At 47.7% G+C, this 17,624-nt stretch overlaps 2 protein-coding genes across 6 annotated transcripts; one reads left to right on the top strand and one right to left on the bottom strand.

Annotated features, from left to right (window-relative positions):
* The first annotated feature begins 1,753 nt into the window (after positions 1-1,753).
* TOMM22 (translocase of outer mitochondrial membrane 22) lies at positions 1,754-3,828 on the top strand. 2 transcript variants are annotated; one of them, XM_073788171.1, is made up of 5 exons: positions 1,754-1,908; positions 2,161-2,279; positions 2,611-2,667; positions 2,748-2,865; positions 3,102-3,828. In XM_073788171.1, exons 1-5 carry the CDS (start codon positions 1,792-1,794, stop codon positions 3,174-3,176), a joined length of 486 nt encoding a protein of 161 aa, XP_073644272.1. In that variant the 5' UTR covers positions 1,754-1,791; the 3' UTR covers positions 3,177-3,828. The 2 variants fall into 2 exon arrangements, with proteins under 2 accessions (XP_073644272.1, XP_019799000.1); XM_019943441.3 differs by lacking the exon at positions 2,611-2,667.
* Positions 3,829-5,176: 1,348 nt separating this feature from the next.
* JOSD1 (Josephin domain containing 1) lies at positions 5,177-17,521 on the bottom strand. 4 transcript variants are annotated; one of them, XM_033866032.2, is made up of 5 exons: positions 16,958-17,521; positions 15,808-16,627; positions 8,232-8,360; positions 7,909-8,103; positions 5,177-7,264 (listed from the first exon to the last, which is right to left on the bottom strand). In XM_033866032.2, exons 2-5 carry the CDS (start codon positions 15,990-15,992, stop codon positions 7,165-7,167), a joined length of 609 nt encoding a protein of 202 aa, XP_033721923.1. In that variant the 5' UTR covers positions 15,993-16,627; positions 16,958-17,521; the 3' UTR covers positions 5,177-7,164. The 4 variants fall into 4 exon arrangements, with proteins under 4 accessions (XP_033721923.1, XP_033721924.1, XP_033721925.1 ...); XM_033866033.2 differs by having other exon boundaries at positions 17,031-17,521; XM_033866034.2 differs by lacking the exon at positions 16,958-17,521 and adding an exon at positions 9,064-9,247 and having other exon boundaries at positions 15,808-15,947.
* Between the last annotated feature and the right edge of the window lie 103 nt (positions 17,522-17,624).

Raw genomic sequence — 17,624 nt, 5'->3', positions numbered from 1 at the left:
AAAGCCAATACTCAGACAAGTGCTGGTTGGAAAAAAAGCTTGCTTTATTCAGGAGGTCAGCAACCTGGGGAGAAGGCGGACTCCAAAGATTCTGGGAGAATCATTTGGGGAGAGGGTCAGAGTCTTCCTTATCTTCCACTGTGTGCAGACTTTCTTCTGATTGGTTGGTGGTGAGGTAACAGGGCGGTGCTGCAGGAATCTTGCTCTCAGCCTGAGTTTACCATCCTCCACCTGCGTGGGGACCTTAGTTCCTGCAGAAGAACCCAAAGGTTATGTATATCCCTTGAGGAGGAACCAGGATCGCTGCACTGTTTCTTGACTGCTCCTCCTTTGTTTCTGCTTTCCCTCCCTTCCCTGATTAGCAACTGTTTGAACCTGCCCTTTGGAACTCAGGGAAGGTCAGGGAAGCTGAAAGAAGCCTATTTCCTACAAACAAGAAACAGGGACAGGGAAAGGATTTGTACCCGGGAGGGACCCACAGGATCCTGCTTGGTTTCAAGCCTACTTTAAAAAAAATTTAAATACATGCCACTCTCCTGCCTTCCCAAATACTACCTCCTCTTCCTCCTCAAAGGGAATCACTACCTTTCTCACCATAGATTGGTTTTGCCTGTCTTTTAACTTTACCTAATGGAATCAGACAGTAGGCACCCTTTTGTGACATGAAGACTTTTTGTAGTTAGAGCTGCCCTGTCCAAAGATAAAGAGGACTGAGGACTCTATCTGGAGAAAGTGCAAACCCCGCCCCCCCTCCCCGGAATATGTAAACACAGGACAAGTCTCTCAAGTATCAGGTAAGGATCAGGACTGTCCAATCCTGAGATTCTTCGGTTCCATGGTCAGTTGTCTAAAGAGGTATATCAAACTACCCTTGTATTAATAACTTGTGGGACACATTATAAAAAGGAGCATTTTCATCCATCATATGAAAATATGGATAATACCTAATGCTGGGGAGGGTGTGGAGAAAAGGACACTTCCATTTGCTATTGTGAAAGTATGTGATATAATCATTCCGAGGGCAATTAGCTAATACCTACCAAAATTTTAAATGTTCATACGTTTTGGCCAGCAAACCCACATCTTGAAATCCATCCTCCAGAAATACTTGCAGCAACCCTGTACTGTGCGTCAATCTCCTCATTTCTAAAATGGGGACAATAGGGACTTCCCTGGTAGTCCAGTGGTTAAGACTTGCGGCTCCCAATGCAGTGGGCACTGGTTCCATCCCTGGTTGGGGAACTAAGTTCCTGCATGCGGCATGGCCCGGCCAAAAAAAATGGGGATAGTAGCACCTCAGTGGGTTGATGCAAAGATTAAATGAGCGCCCCTCCCACCCCCGCCCTTCGCACGTACAAACAGTGCCTGGTACACCCTTTGTTTTAGTACATTGGGACTGTTTACTTGACGTTTTCCCAGAAGACCAATACATCTCCAAATCTCTACTTTGCTCCTACCAAAAACAGCCCTCAGGGAAATGAAACTGGATTCGTGTTTGTCTACGTGCGATCTCTAGGAGGCTTGTTAAAATGCAGATTTTCGGGCTCACCCTAAGCCCACAGAACAGAATTAACCGCTGACGCACCCCGATTCAGGGCTTTAATAAGTTTCCCACGTGTCTCACGTTCTCCGACCTCCCGGCCGCCCTTTGCTGAAGGCCGGTGAAGCCCGCCTACCAGAGGGCAGCGCTCTTCCCCAGCTCTCCAGCCTCCGGCTCCCGGAAGGGCGGCTCTGTCCGCCGTCGGCGCCGCACTCGCCTCTTCTCTTCCGCTTCCGGTGTTCCCCACAGCCATGGCTGCCGCCGCCGCCGCTGCGGGCCCTGGGGCGCCGCTGTCCCCGGACGAATTGCTTCCGAAAGGCGATGCCGAGAAGCCTGAGGAGGAGCTGGAGGAGGAAGACGACGAGGAGGTACTGGGCACTGCGGGGCGGAGCGGGGCTGGGAGGGTGCGGGCGGGGAGCGGGGGTGAGGGCTCCGCGTGCTGCAGGAGCGGGACGAAGGCGCGTCGCGGAGCCTGGAGAGGTCCGAGCAGAGGCGTCTCTGGGAGGCGGGGTGAGGCTCCGCTGGGGCCGGGGTGCCCTAGCTCCAGGAGACCGGCATGTCCCGGCGTCGGGGGGTGGTTACCGCTGCTTCGGCCCATATCCGCGCCTCCTCCACCACAGTTAGATGAGACTCTGTCGGAGAGACTGTGGGGTCTGACGGAGATGTTCCCCGAGAGAGTCCGGTCTGCGGCTGGAGCCACTTTTGATCTCTCCCTCTTCGTGGCTCAAAAAATGTACAGGTAAGGGACGAGGGCAAAGACATTGGGGTGTGCCTGGGGTGACTAGGTGCCCTGAATGAACACGGGCTTTGGGAGCCGCAGACCTAGGTTGGAGGACAGCCCGCCAGCTAGATCACTGAGTGACCTTGGACTGGTGCTACTTTAACCTTTCTTGGTCTCTGTTTCCTCGTCTGTAAAGTGAGGATTCTTATTAGGCAGAGTCGTTGTGAGGATCAGCTCAGATTATGTGATATAATTAACGTATAAGTAGCACTGTGAGAACTCGGGAGAATGTTCAGACTGCTCTCACTAGACGTACAGTCTCTAGAACTGCTCCTCCTGTTTCCGGTAGGAGTACAGTGCAAGAGTTGGGTAGAACACGCCTACCAAGAACATCGGAATGTGCAGGGTGAGAGATTCGGTTACTGGTGAGGTCTTGGTGAAGCTGTGTATTTTTGTCTTGCCGTCGTGCTCATGCTCCCTCCGCAGGTTTTCCAGGGCAGCCTTGTGGATTGGAACCACTTCCTTCATGATCCTGGTTCTTCCGGTCGTCTTTGAGACTGAGAAGTTGCAGATGGAGCAGCAGCAGCAGCTGCAGCAGCGGCAGGTGAGCCCAGACCCTGGGCTTGTTGCCAGTAGTGGAGACATAAGTTGTTTATTCCTCCGGCACCTAGGTAGGGCGGTTAGTGTGCCGGAAGGGATTGGGATCCGGCCCACCCTCGTTTAGGTGCCTGACTGTGCCCTCAGCATTGTTTTCATAGACCTTGTCTGCCTGGACAGGTATGATGAAAATGAGAGCCCTAGGTCTGTACAATGCCTTACACCCCTCCTTTTCTTTTCCAGATACTTCTAGGGCCTAATACAGGGCTGTCAGGAGGAATGCCCGGGGCTCTACCTTCACTTCCTGGAAAGATCTAGATTGTTACTGCTATGTTTGGCCTGTCTTGGTGGGAGAAGTTTGAAAATTCAATAGTGTTTGAACTGCTGATTATTGGATTTTTTTTAATTTTTTTTTTTTTGAACTTTGGCACATTGATTTATCTAAACCTGGTGGGGAGAATTCTCCCCACATTGTCTCATGGAGAGACTCCTCACTTGCAACTGTGCCCTCCATGCTCTCCTGACTTATGTCTTCTGTCCTCACTCTGATACCAGAGTGCAGCAATGCAGATGGTTACTCCAGCTCCGGCCATCCCACCCCTTTCACTAAATTACTTCTGACGGAAGATCTCCTCACTATCCCATTGTGGGGTAGGAACTGATGCCATCGGGAAGGATGTGCCCCTGACCATTAACGACTGTTCGGTTTTTAAGAATGGGGATGTTGGGGAGGGACGTGCACACGAGATGGAATGCATTACAGCTGTGCTGTGAATTTCTGTGTATGTTGGAAAGGATGGAGAGAGGGCTGGCAACAGCTTCAGCCACAACGTGGGGACTGTGGAGGACAGAGCAGGAGCTCATTTCCTCTGCATATTTCAGCTGTTAGACGTGTGTGTGTCTAAAAGAGAAAAAAAAGTCAGTGCTCACTTTTTCTATTTAAATATTAAAAAATGATTCCAACCAAAAATGTCTTCCAAGTGCTCGTCATACATACCTTGAAATTATTTAGACCATTTTAGGACAAAGAAAACTGCCCCTCACATTTTCTCTCACCTGAGCCAGCACCACCGTTTAATACCGACTGATCCCTTAGGCCCACGTTAGTTAAATTCCCCGAGGTTAAAAAAAAATTCGTCTTTGACCAAGAACCTCTCTGAGTTCAAGCAATCAGTTTCAGATCCACCAGCAAAGGATTGGGTCCATGTACTTGCACAGTCTACAATGACATTATACAGTTATAAAGGGGGAATTCCTTGGTGGTCCGGTAGTTAGGACTCTGTGCTTCCACTGCAGGCAACACGGGTTCGATCCCTGTTTGGGGAACTAAGATCCCACATGCTGTGAAGCTCGGCCAAAGGGAAAAAAAAGAAAAAACAATAATTATAAAGAACTTGCAAAGAATGACATAGTATTGCTATCTAGTCTGGGGATAGGAAGGTTGCAAATAGAACATCTTGGGTTTGTTCTTTTTGAAAATACAGTTGACCCTTGAACAACACGGGGTTAGGGGAACTGACGCTCCTTGCAGTCAAATGCCTGTGCATTTCTTTTAAAAATCATTGGCCCTCTGTGTCTTCTGTCCAACCAATCACAGTTCATGTGGCACTGTAGTATTTCTTGAAAAAAGTTCACGTGTAAGTGGACCCCCAGAGTTCAAACCTGTGCTGTTTGAGGATCAATTGTAATTGCTCATGAGCTATTGACAGTGAATCCAACTGTAGCCCTATCTTTGTAATTTTTCCATTTCACACACATTTTTATTGGCATTGTGCTAGTAACAATACTAAGTCTTTTATGTGGGTTGCTGGAACTATACTATACAATTTAGGAGGTGGTATAGTATTCTCATTTTACAGAAGAGGAAAACAGTCCCAGAAAGGTTAAGTGATCTGTTCCAGGCTGAATAGAAAATGCCTGATCTGAATTCAAATCTAGTCAGTCTGGCTCGGAATCCTGCTATGTACTTGGTGCTGGGGCCTCCCAGGTCCTCTGTGAAAATACATAATCTTCCACCTGTTAACCAGGGAAGAACAGTCACTTGTCAGTAAAGAAAACTTGTACTTAAGATTAGGGTTAGGGGTTCTTCATGTTGTGGAGCCTACTTTTTACAAATTAAGTCGAAAAGTGTCTCGGGCTTTTTCTGAATCAAGTCCTACTTGGTGAGTATTTTGTCTGGATTTTTGAAGTGAGAGAGGTCTGGCCAAAGCACAGTATGTCTCTAAAAGATGACTTATGGTGGTAGTGAATTCCTTCCAAAGCAGCATCATACTAAACTTCACTTTTTTTAATGTACATAATTATAGAATTCAGACAGATGAAATTTATGTATGGAGTTTTCCATTTTTAATATTTGGTTAAACAAAATACATCTTTTGTAAACAAACCCAGCACAAGGCCAACAAAAAGGAATAAAAGCAAGAAAAACAAAAAGCCTAGGGTTGCCCCTTACTGGGCATCAAGGTCAGGCCTGCCCCCTTTCTTATAGGAAGTGGGGCCTTTTGCCCTTGGGCATCAGCATAGGTCCCTGTTCCTAAGCACCAGAATTGGATATGAACAGAGAAACCAGCTCTGAAATGTTTAAGCGTCTTTGCATATATCCCACTGGCTCATGGACTCCAAGTGCATGGTGACTCCTTTGAAGTGCCGTTTGCACAGGCCCCAGCAGATTGGTGGCGAGGAGTTTCCTTCTCCTCCCAGGAAATGGCTTACATCACTGACAGTGCCAATGGACCCAAGGTCCTGCTTGTGACAATGAGCAAGGTTGGCTGTAACTTCTGGCTGGTGGTGGTTGGAATGTCTGTGCAGGGGCGAAGAGCTCCCTGTGGTGCCAAGCAGGTCTGGTGTAGAAAATGGTGCAGAAGAGAATGCGGCCACTTGCTGAGTGCGGCCACTTGTTACTCAGCATAAAAAATGGCCTTGTTGGATTGAAGATACATGTGCAGAAAAAGTGCTGGTGTAAACATGCACTCCAGTCACAGTGGGGAGAAAGCCTCAGCTTCATCCCGTTAAGCTTGCTCAGGCTGGACATGCAAGCCCCAGGCTGGCTCTGCTATTGGAGAGGTCTGGCCAGTGGGGCAGCTCTCAGACCTGCCGAAACCACTGACCTGTGAGGGCTGGACAGGCCATCCTTGCCTGCCCGCCTGCCCTGAGACAACCACAGCCACTGTGGTGACAGGCGGTGTAGTATGACCCTTACTTCTCCTTTTGTTTTCCCAAGTTACGGGGAGAAAAGTGGCCTACAACTATTTAAAGAGGTAGGGGGCGGGTCCATTCTCAGTTGATCTGTAAAGGAAGCTACAGAGAGATGACAAAGCGTAATGCACATGTCCACCCAATGTGAGGGCTCTGCTTCTTGTCACTACAGTGACTCCAAGCCTAGGACTTCTACCCATTCTAGCTGCTCCAGGTCTCTGAAGGCTTATCTTCCCAATACTTGCCTTGCCCAACTCTGTCTCAAACTAGTAGTATTTGATGTCAAAGGCAGTCTTATTTTTTTCCTGATTTTTGCCAGAGTGGGTCAGCTGGGAAAACTGCCCTTTTGCCTATCTTGTGCCTCAAAGCCTCCTAAACCAGTGCAATGCAGTGAAGTGGGAGGGATGATGCTGGAGTGAGGCGGACAGGCTGCCCATGCCTGCCCCAGCCTGGTTCTGGCCACATCCTCTTAGGTATCTAGCTCACCCTGTCACACTAGAATATCGCAGGATTCAACCGCCCGGCATGGATTAGAGAACTTTTCATTATAAAACTCCAAGGATGGCCATAAACCACTCTTAAAAACGGGGTAAGGGCGGCATTAAGGGTTGGAGACAGCATGCTGTACTGCTGCTGCAGTTTTGGAGATGGTTTCCTGAGAGGCCTTTTTGCTCTAAGTCCTTCAAACCCGTCAGCATGGGCTTTGCCTGTACTGTGTCTTCAGACCCACTGGTTGCCAGGAAAGGGGAAGTGAAGGCAGCATCTCCAGGTGAGTCAGAGCAGCAGTGAACTCCAGCAGAGCCTCTGGCAAGTCCTCAGAGAAACGGGGAAATAAGCTAAGACCCACCTTTCTTTCTCCTCTCTTAAATAAAACAAAAGTCTTCCATAGCTTGCCTTAAGCACACAGAGCTCCTACTTTCCTTTCCCAGAACAAGTAACGCTGGTTGGTTCTGTAACAGTCTACATGTCTGTCCTATTGCACTGTCAAATCTGAGGGGAAAAACCCGATGAGATGTTTGGGGACGTGGCAAGGGCAGACCCACTGTAGAGGCCACAGCACATCACAGAGGATTTCGGGGGTTGAGGTGAGGGAAGGCTGGGTAGAACTGTGTTACACATCAGCCCTCCAACTCTGATGGGCCTCCACCTCTTCTGGTACCACCAGCAGGAGTTCACAGTTCTTTCCTCGCAAATGATGTTTTAAAAATTTCCTACAGGAAAAAAGGGTAGATGAAAGAGAAAATGAAAATGCTAGTAAAATTGCAAACTCCAGTCTTGGGGCCACATGTTCGCCAGACAGGACCCTTGTTATTTTTACCCTTGGCTGCCCTAAACACGCTCTAGTAGTGATCTGTTCTTGGAGGAGTCCACATTTGGTTACCCCTCAATCTGTCCAGTTAAATTTCCAATCTGAATTTTTGCTCACCCTCATATGTTGCTGCCAACAGTAGCCAGTTCTGTGAGGAACAGAGCCCAAAGTACTCTAAAGGACTTATAATTGTAAAAAAAAAGAAAAAGAAGAAGAAGAAGGAGTTTCTTCTTTGGTTCCAGGGAAATTTAGCCCCCTCTGGCCCAAATGTTTGCCTTCCTTTCATTGAACTGGCAGCTATACTGTCAAGTTGGAGAATGTTACAATGCCAGTCCCGCCAGACTAGAGAGCCAGCATCCCAGGTAATGGGACTTCTCTACCAATGGGATTTAATGTCTTCATGGGCCATCAAAGATTCAGGTCTTTTTAAAGTCTGAAACCCTATGATTCTAAGTGACAATAAGGAGAGGACCCAAGGAACTAGGAATTTCATTTCCTTTGTCCAAAGATAAGCTCAACTTGCCACTACATCAGCCACACAGGTACCTGAGCTCGCCCTCGCCTCCAATCCATTCGGGCATCTTCAGTTTGGAGTCGAGGTTGTAGTAGGCACCTCCCACCTCTCGAACACAGATCCAATGCTGCCTTTTGAGTGGCAACTTCAGTGGACCCCAACACAGGCTGGAGGGCAGATTCATGATGAAGCCCATAACGTTAGTGAGAGCAATGGCGCCGACATCCCTGCAGAACAGAAACGGTATTGGGCTCTGCAGCAGCCAACTCCCCCGGATTCCCCAGCTGTAACACCACCACTGGCCACCTCCCCGGCTGAATGCCAGTTCTCATCAAGTCAAGCCTGGTTCAATTACCTGCGCTTGTCCCACCAAACAGCTTCATAGCCTTTGGTTTGAAGTGCTGCCATGATGACGTTCACATCGTAGTTCCCATTTCCCAGCATGCTCTTCTTGTGGGGGGTCACCATGGTGTTTGGAGACAACCTGCAAATGTGAAAGGAGGAAAGCTGAGACTTGCTGGTCAACGTAACCCCTCCTGGCCCTGCACTGGCAGGGACAAAAGAGCACTTTACACCACTGCCCCTGGAAGCTTGTTTCCTCCCATTCAAGTAAATGTAACGAGTTCTTACCAAAGTATTTTGAAGTCTGGGCTCCTGCTTCCCTAGGGATTACCTTTCCTTTTATGAAAAACAATAATTCAGTAGCAGTGGGGCCTATCTGCTTGCCATTTAGAAAGTATGTCTCCAGTGAATTCAATGGATACAGAGAATGTTCCACGAAGCAGTCTCATCTATGAAATCCCCAGTCTTCCCATTTCTGCAGTCTTCTTCCTTGCTGATCTTTCTGCCTTGATACAGCCTTTTTTTTAACATTAAAAATAGTATTTGATAGTTTGATTGCATGGGTAGTATTTCTTACACTTTAAATGCTTTCTGTTTAAGGCTTGCATACTTGGTAATCATCAATCATTAAATACTCAAAGGCCTACAGGGGCTCAGACAGGTAACATAAATGTATGAACTGGGACCACATAAGGCAATATAAAGTAGTAAGGCCCATATTAAACTGAAATTCATGAACCACCTAAAGGTGTTCTGAATATACACGTGTGTAAAATACCTGAATTAAAAAAAAAAAACAAACACAAATTGGAAAAAAATTTTGTACCAGATAAACAAAACTCAACTGCAGTGTGGTTTGCTCACTGGCTTTAAGCCACCTTTGCCCAGGCCTCTTTAGCCACTCCTCCATCTCATGACAAGGTCAGTTCTGAAGGCATTCCCAATCCTATGAATTTGCTTTCATAGGCGGCGCAGGCCAGGACCTGAGGAAAGGCCATCTTGAAGGAAGGGGCAGCATGCCTTTCACCTCTGTGTGAAGGGGAGGAAGGGAAATGACGTGAGTTCCTCAGGAATAAAAGTGGAGAGCGGATGTCTAGGAGGTTGCTAAATGCCATCTCCAGGAGAGAATCAGATCTTTAGGTCAACTCTAAAAACTCAAGAAATCTTATACTCTATATACAGCAACCATACTGATATTTTTCCAACATAAAACATACCCCTGCCACTACTTAAACCCTCCAAGGCTCCCAAAGCACTTAAATACGATCTAAACTACTTCCTCTGGCCTGCAAGGCCCTTAGGATTCTGCTGACCTCCTCCCTACCTCTTAGCACAAACACCTTTTCTCTGCAATCTGAACACACAAAGCTCTTTCTCACTGGAGGGCCTTTGCACTCACTGTTCCCGCTGTCTGGAATCCTCTTCCCCTAGATCTCCACTTGCTCTGCTCCTCATTTTTTGGGTCTCAAGTGTTATTGCCCTAGAGGCCTTTTCTGACCACCCAACCTTACGTTTCTCCCAGTCATTTCCTCTTACATCCACCTGCTTTAATTATAGCTCGTGTTACTACTGGACGTGTTTTCTGACTTGCGTGTTTTTCCACACTAGAAAGACAGCAGGGGCCTTCTCTACCCATCACCAGACCTCAAAGAACACCTGGCACGTGACAGGTGCTCGAGGGACGTTTGTTGAAATGTTTTCCATGTTTATTTTGTTTTCCCTCTCTCTTGCCCTGTAAATATTAGCGGACCCTTAAAATAATAAGGGCTTATATGCTAGCCTCCAGAGTTAGCAAAGAAGGGGATCTGAGGACACTAAACTCCACTCTGCAACCAAACTTTGTTTTACCTGTGACAATAAATACCGTTTAGTGAAAACTTCTCTGCCATGCCTGATGATAGATGCTTTCATATATGTATCTCATTTAATCCTCACAAGAAGCTATGAATTATTACCATTTTATGGGTTTAGAAACTGAAGTTTGGTGATTTAAAATGACTAGCCCGTGATCACTTCCCTTATAGATGACAGAACTAGGATTCAAACTCGGTTTGTTTGAATCCAAAGTTCTGCTTGCTGTCTTACGGCAAGGACTCATGAATCAGAGTGGCTGGTGGCGGTGGGCTGATAAGAGGAAAGGCCAGCTGAGTCCCTTGGCCTGGGCCTAAAATGTAGCTTAACAGGACAAACGCTCTCAGTGGGTTCTTGGGCACTTGGATTAAATGAGAAAGCCTATGAAAGTCTATCTCAAGATATATCAAGTTACTCTCCCTTCACCAACTTTTCAGTAGCTTCTCAATACCTTCAGAGAAGTCTCCAGCCAGTAGACGCATGAAGGTTCCAGCAAAGAAACTGCTGAGTCCTCCACCTCTTTCACCATCTAACTCCCTACCAAGCTCAAACCTTAGTGCTGCGTTTCCCCGCAATGCGCTCCTCAGAGGATCACAGAGGCATTTAATACAATAGCTGAATGAATCAAGTAAACAGGTTTCCTACAGGTTTTCTTGAAGCCCCTAATATGCTAATATTTACCTTGAGTCTGGGGAGAGGGTGTACAAAAGGTTTCAGCTCCCAAACAGGTTTGACCACACATTTTTTTTGAGGTGCATCTTCTAGGACTAGTGTTCCAAGTGTCTCTTCTCCTTGTCCTACATCAATCTCAGATTCAAATCCTTGCCTGTCTATTCCTACTATCTCTCCCCTAACTGGAGGCTCCTCACCTCACACCTGGATTTAAAAAAAATATTTTAATCTTTTGGCTGCACCATGCAACATGTGGGATCTTAGTTCCCCGACCAGGCATCGAGCCCTCGTCCCCTGTATTGGAAGCGTCTTAACCACTGGACCACCAGAGAAGTCCCACACCTGGATTTTTTGACACAGGTTCCTAAACTGACCTCCTTGCTTCCAAATGCTCCTTCCACCTATTCAGGCTTTATGTTCCTGCCACCTTCACCAAGGTATCATTTCACTCACTTACATAAGAACTGTCAGTGGAGCCAGTTGCCTGGTTGGCCAACTCCAACCCTCCCAGCCCCACTTGACCTGCTGTTTCCCTTTCATTGGGCTTAGTGTACTTCAGGCACCATGACCATGTGGCCTCTCTTCTTTTATCCTAGTTCCTGTTTCAAGCTAAATCCTAAAGCTTCTTCAAGCTCAACCTAACATCCTACCTCTTCCATGGAATCCTTCCTGGCTCCAGTGCAGCAGAAAAAGGAGGGAGATCAGGAGGACCACACACATCTGAGTTCATATCCAAGCAGAATCAATATCAATTCTGAGATTTAGTCTCCATGCCTGTTAGCTTCTCTGTAAAAATGGGAATGATTCCTATCTTATAGGATCATTGAAGAATTCACTTATTTTATACATGTCCAACAAAATAGTAAATTCCCAAAGCAAAGGGGATGACTCATCTCCTCTGTATCTCTCACAGCTGGGCATTGGCAACTGCATAACCATGTGTCTGTCAAACCAATCAATATAGGAAATGCTAAGAATGGTTTCCAACTCACTCCTAGAAGAGTGGCCATTTGAGTAAGTGGGATCCATCCAGTGTGCCCATTATACCAGTGCTTGTTTTTACTTTGACAATAATCAAGTGCCCACTGTGTTGGCTATTTTTATGAGATTTATCACTTAATCCTTCCAACAATCTTGAGATAGAAATTAACCCCATAGTGTAAGTAAGGAAGCTGAGGTACAAAGAGGTTATGGTGACTTGTACAGTCATATACAGCTAGTGAGTGGCAGAGCTGGGATTCCACCTCTAAACCTAAAGCTACAATGAACAGTCTCCTGGATATTTCAACACACTGATCCCACTGAATTCCATGGGAATTCTACTCTGTCCCAATGGAATGTTTTCTTGAGACTCCTCGGCAAACTCCTATTCAGGACTGTCTTAATTATTTCCACGGAAATTCTGGACTATACGCTAGCCTCTCATTTTTGTCACCATACGCAGAGGTTAGAGCCATACGATTTGAAGTGATCTACAACTGAGAAGATGGATTCTAGTCCAGGTCTCTCCACTGTTGTCTGTGCCCTCAGTTAAGTCTCTGGTCCTCTCTTATAGTTACCACTGTGTCTGGCTAAGGTGATGTTTCAGGTTTGAATGAAAAGGAAATGTGGAAACATGTCATCAAGATTCCTTTTTTCCCTTAATTTTTTCCTTTTTATAAGTTCTGAGGTGTGACCTTAGAAAATATGGCTCAGAACTTCCTAATGTGTTTTTAAATTATTAAATACATAAAGCACAGCTTAAATACATAAAGCACAGATCACAGCGCCAGGTACACAAAAGTACTCTGTAGGTGCTGGCGATGATGATGACGAGGAGGAGTCTGTCCAGCCCTTGGATGAGAAAATTTAAATCTCTAGAGGTTAACACTCAACAACACCTTTTCTCCATTTACAACCGCCATACCTTTAAATGTGACGCCTTCCTTTAAATGTGTGCTCAGGGACTTTTTAATGGGGAGGCAGGAGGGCTTCTCTGTGGTAGAGGATGTTCACCAGTATCTATAATCTCTTATAGTCTGACCTTTTCTCCAATTGCAGTTGTTCATCCTTTTCAAACCAATGATCTCTTTGTGACCACTATCTTCAAATCCTGGATTGAGCCTGTCACACCTGACTCCTCTCTTCCCTGTTCCCGTGTTGCTGCCGAGTCATTAGCTTAGTCCTGTCTAAATTCCTATTCATTTCTATTCCAGCCATGAGTCATCTCATACCCACAACTGCATTGAAACTCCACCCTGCTTTTGTATTCTGTCTGGCTAAAATTCAACTGCTAGAATGAACTTCCTCTCAACAAATGTCATTAATCAAAAATTGTGTCCCATTTCTACCATTCATCAGCCACATCTTCAAGAAAGCATATAACTTAAGATCTGGGAATTTAAAATTATCTAGTTAACATTACTGCCAACATTACTCTTCTTTTCTGTTAAAATCCAAATGGATTATTTTTTTCCCTTTAGATTGCTCTGAATTCCATGGTTCTAAATTCACTTAAGTCTTTTCTCAAGGCCGGGTCAATGGATAGTTCTAAGACGTACTTCTCTGCAGCTGAGTCTTGTTCAGCTTGTTTTCTTTACAGTGTGTAGTGGTGCCTGGCATACTGAAGGCAGCTAGTAAATGTTTCTCGTTTAAAAAATTCTATCTCCTCTCCCTCACCTCTCCTCCCTTTGTTTTTTCCTCTCATCCCTTTCACACTTCTTTGTTTCTATTTATCCACACCGAATCTTCCCATATTAAATACTCCATACAGAATTCCACCTCTGGAGTGGTAGGGTACATATATTCTCATATGTACTGGTCTGCTGTGACTCTGAGGTGGATCTTGTGCTGATAGGTACCTGGGGGAATGTAGTACAACTTGCTAAAGCTTCAAAAGCCAGGAATAGAACTTTGGTTCCATGTGAGTGTTTAGCAAATATTTAGCGTTCTTTCATTCAGGGAAAACATAGCTGAAAAAGTCCTGCTATTATCCACAAACAGCTTATAGTCCACATCTTCAAACCCAGGCCCAACTTCCTAGCAGGGTGAACAGCTACTGATGATGTAATTGCTCTGAGACGCCTTCCCAATACTCAGGAAGTAGCAGAGCAGATAGGAGAGCAGGCCCTCCATTCACAAAGCTTGGGACCAAATCCTACAACTAATAGCTCTGTGAACTCTGTTCCCTCATCTGGAAAGATGAAAAATAACAGGATCTACCTTTTTTTTTTGGCCGCACAGCATGTGGGATGTTATCTCCCTGACCAGGGATCCAACCGGTGCCCCCTGCAGTGGAAGTGCGGAGTCTTAACCACTGGACCGCCAAGGAAGTCCCAGGATCTACCCTTAAGATTGGTGTCAGGAGTGAGTTAACACAAGGAAAGCACTCAGAACAGTGCTTTGCACAGAGTGAGTGTTCATCTGCATTAGTGATCATCATCATGTCAGATCCAGGCCAAATTTAGAGAAGTGGAAAACTTCTGAATGGACACACCGAATCTTGGAATTGACATTGACTAGTGAGTGAAACTGGGCAAATTGCTTAAATGGAAACCTAGTTTCGTAGGATCACTATTGATAAGGTTGTTGCAGGGCTGTCACAGAGTACCAAGTACCAAGCAAGTTCAAGGACTCACTGTCAGTCTTTTTCTTCTCCCTAGACTTCGATTAGGAAATAATCTGAAAATATCCAATTAGGAGAAGAAGATATATTAATGGCTGCCAAAAGGAAGCAGTCTAAGGGACTGGCCTCCTTTCTGCTTTCAGCTACACGACCTAGCAATCTGAGACAAGTTATCTCACCTCCCAGGGCCCTGTTTCCTGAGAAGAGTTAATTCTACTTGCCAGATGATGGCCATGATGCAAAGGACACATCTGCCCTGCTAAGGCATTACTATGGTTATTACTGACACTGGAAAATAATTACTCTCATTACAATTTTGTCAGCACACTGGGATTAACATTCTTTTAAGAGAGGGCCTACGGTTCTTTCAGGGTAAGTGGTCCATACCTATGCTTCATAAATCACCCCAAATAGGTTGTTCCCAGCTGTAATTCAGGCCCTCTGGGGCAATCATTTCATTTCTGAATGGAGTCAGAGAAGGGTCTTCTGGAACTGCCAATATACATTGCTTGAAGAATTCTTGGGCTTTCTCTGCATTGACAATTGAGCAGGATAACTCTTTATAAGCTGGCGTAGTGAGACAGGCGCACTGTCAGAGTTGCTATGGACAGCACACGTGCTGATCCAGCCACTGCAGAACCATTTCTCATACCCTTTGAGAGAAGAATTTTAGAACATCAAAGCTGAAAGAAAGCTGAACTTCTATCAACCTGTCCGGTAGTGTTTGGAAAGTGGATAAGAAAGGCCCTCTAGAATGAAGTAGAAAGGGGAGGGGACCTAGAGTCAGCTTCAAATCACAGCTTTGCTACTTAGAAGCTATTTGGACAAATTACCTGACCTTTCTTTCTGTTTCTTTATCAGTAAAATAGAGGCAGTAAACCTACTGTTACGAGAGCTACACAAAACACCATATGAAAAGCACCAACCCCAGCACACGGCCTCGTAGAAAAGCTGAGCACTGTGTACATACCCTTCTTATGGAACCCACTACATTCCAACCCTGATGACAGGTGACTGAGTGTGTACGTATCTTGTCCCCCTTCTAGACTCTAAACTCCTTGGGGGCAGGACTTGACAGGCATTAACAGCATAGTGGTCAACAGCACAGCAACAACAAACCTGGATTCAAGCCTGGCTTCATCTCTTGTTATGTTACCTTGGGCAAATTACTGAACTTCTCTGAGCCCTGTCTTTATCCATAAAATGGAAATGACAACACAGATTCCAATGGATTGTAGAAGGGATCACTGAGGCTCTTAGCACTGTGCCCAGCCCACTGTTAAGTGCTCAGTAAATGGTCCTGATTATTCACTTTCCCATTCCTGTGTCCCTTATACCTGCTAACAGCATTTAGCTAACAATCCCTGTTGGTTTGAAGGTTTATGCAGCAGAGACGCTGCCCCACGCGCAGAAATTCAAAAAGAGCACAAAAGGATAGAGGCACCAAGAAGGAGTCCCCTACCTCTGGAAAATCTCTTGCAGCGTGTCCCGGGTGAAGGCATTGCTGTCCTGGAAGACGTTATTGAGGGCGTGCAGAGCACAAAGCTCCCTGCGCTGCTTCTCATGGTAGATTTGTAGGGGTGCAGCCTGGGGCAGCTCCAATGATTCGGATTTGGCCTTGTCTCCTTTCCATGGCACGCAACTCATGTTTTTCGTTTTAGGTTCCAGAGAGGGCTAAAAACACCCCACTCTTTCCTCCTGAGGAGGAATGTAAGCTTCTCAGTCTTTGCAGGATTCCTGAGGTCTACCTTATTTTCTGATGTCCATGATTTATGCTTTGTCACGGGGAGAAAAGGTTGTAATCAAAAGGAAAAATAATCCCCCTCTTCTCAAAACAAAGATAACTTTTGGATTTAGTGTATTTTGCCACCACTGTCGAAGTGCAGAAGTTTTAAAAAATCATATAAAATCTAAGACCTTGTTTTCCTTCTTCCACCCTCCTCTTCTACCCCTTCCAAAAACACACGATTTTCTTGCTGTATTTTCCTTTCTGCAAATGCCAACCAGGCCTCAAGGCAGGAGGACCGAACGGAGTCGGTCACATCGCTCCTTTTCTTCCATTTCTTTGGAACCACAACGCCACTGACTCAGGAGACAAGGCCTAGGTGGTGGATAAAACGCAAATTTCGAGCAGCTAGCGAGGGCCGGCCAGCGTGGGATCGCGGGCCCTGCTGGGGCGTCGGGGGAGGCTCTCCATCCTCTCGGGTGCGGTGGGACCCCGCGGGGCCGAGGCCGGCGCAGCTCCCTCGGAAAGCGCGGACTCTCACCCTCTCGCCGCGGCCCTACGGGGAAGACAACTCCTGTCAGCTCCGGCGGTCGGGTGGGCCGCGGCAGAGGACCAGGCTGCCCAGGGAAGCTGCGCGGCGGGTCCGGCCCCAGCCCCAAGGAAGGTCCTGCACTGCGACGGGCAGGCCCGCGAGGGGTGGGGCCGGACAATTCGTCTCGCCCACGGGGGCCCAGGCCCACCCAGCTCGCCGCCCCCACCCCAACCTCCCCGCCCGTCACGTGAGTGCAAGCCGAGGCGCCCTCCCGCCGCTCCCCTAACCCCGACCCCGCCCGGTCTCCCGCGCCGCCTGGACAGCGTGCGGACGCGCCGCCGGTCGCCCCCTCACCGCTGCAGGCCGCCACCTGGAGCTGCGAGCCGCCACCTGGGCCGCGCTCGGGCGGGCGAGCGAGCGCGCGCACCTGAGCCCGACGTCAGCGGCCCCAGCCCAGCGCGTGCTCCGAAAACGCCCTCCTTCGCCGTCCCAGCTCCCGCCCCGCCACGGCGTCCGCTCTGACGTCGGCCTGACGTCAGCGGCGCCGGCTGTGGGGTCGCGGCCGCCGTGCGTCTGTTGCGCGGGTGCACGCTGCGTTGGGTCTCCTGGAGGTGTGGGGTGGGTAGCCCGGCGGCGGCTGTAGCGGCGACTCGCCGCAGGTAGAGATAGTGCCCGGCTCCTCTGCTGGTGCCCGGATCCTCTGTTCTCTCCCTCCGGGGCTGGGCAGGCCGGGCGGCCGGTGGGAGTCCCGCCCCGATGCCTGTCCCGCCCCTCTCGTCCCACGGGCGTCGGCTCAGTTCCGGGGCGGCGACCCAGCCTGGGGCTACACTTCGCGACTCTCCCCAGCCCTCCCGTCTTTCTGATCAGGCTTTTTGGGCCGAGTGCTTTCGCGAACCCGGACTAGTTTCACTTGCGCTGGCCGTTTTATCTTTGTCTAGCATGCCGTTCGCCAGGTGATTTCAAAGCACCTTACTGACGCGGTCGGGCGCAAATTCTCTTGTTTAGTGGGCCCGACCGCCCT

Source organism: Tursiops truncatus, chromosome 11 (genome assembly GCF_011762595.2).
Source record: "Tursiops truncatus isolate mTurTru1 chromosome 11, mTurTru1.mat.Y, whole genome shotgun sequence".
Taxonomy (NCBI): domain Eukaryota; kingdom Metazoa; phylum Chordata; class Mammalia; order Artiodactyla; family Delphinidae; genus Tursiops; species Tursiops truncatus.
The sequence above is the reverse complement of the archived record's forward strand: the minus strand, read 5'-3'. Positions and strand labels throughout refer to the sequence as shown.

Bases quoted from the DNA above. Each gene is read 5' to 3' on its own strand.
- JOSD1 (XM_033866032.2), bottom strand. From the start codon at position 15,992: ATGAGTTGCGTGCCATGGAAAGGAGACAAGGCCAAATCCGAATCATTG. The intron at 8,361-15,807 runs GTAGGGGACTCC...TCACATTTGCAG, and splicing joins CTGCAAGAGATTTTCCAGAG to GTTGTCTCCAAACACCATGG. The intron at 8,104-8,231 runs GTAATTGAACCA...TCTGTTCTGCAG, and splicing joins GTTTGGTGGGACAAGCGCAG to GGATGTCGGCGCCATTGCTC.
- TOMM22 (XM_073788171.1), top strand. From the start codon at position 1,792: ATGGCTGCCGCCGCCGCCGCTGCGGGCCCTGGGGCGCCGCTGTCCCCG. The intron at 1,909-2,160 runs GTACTGGGCACT...CCTCCACCACAG, and splicing joins AGGAGGAAGACGACGAGGAG to TTAGATGAGACTCTGTCGGA. The intron at 2,866-3,101 runs GTGAGCCCAGAC...TTTCTTTTCCAG, and splicing joins AGCAGCTGCAGCAGCGGCAG to ATACTTCTAGGGCCTAATAC.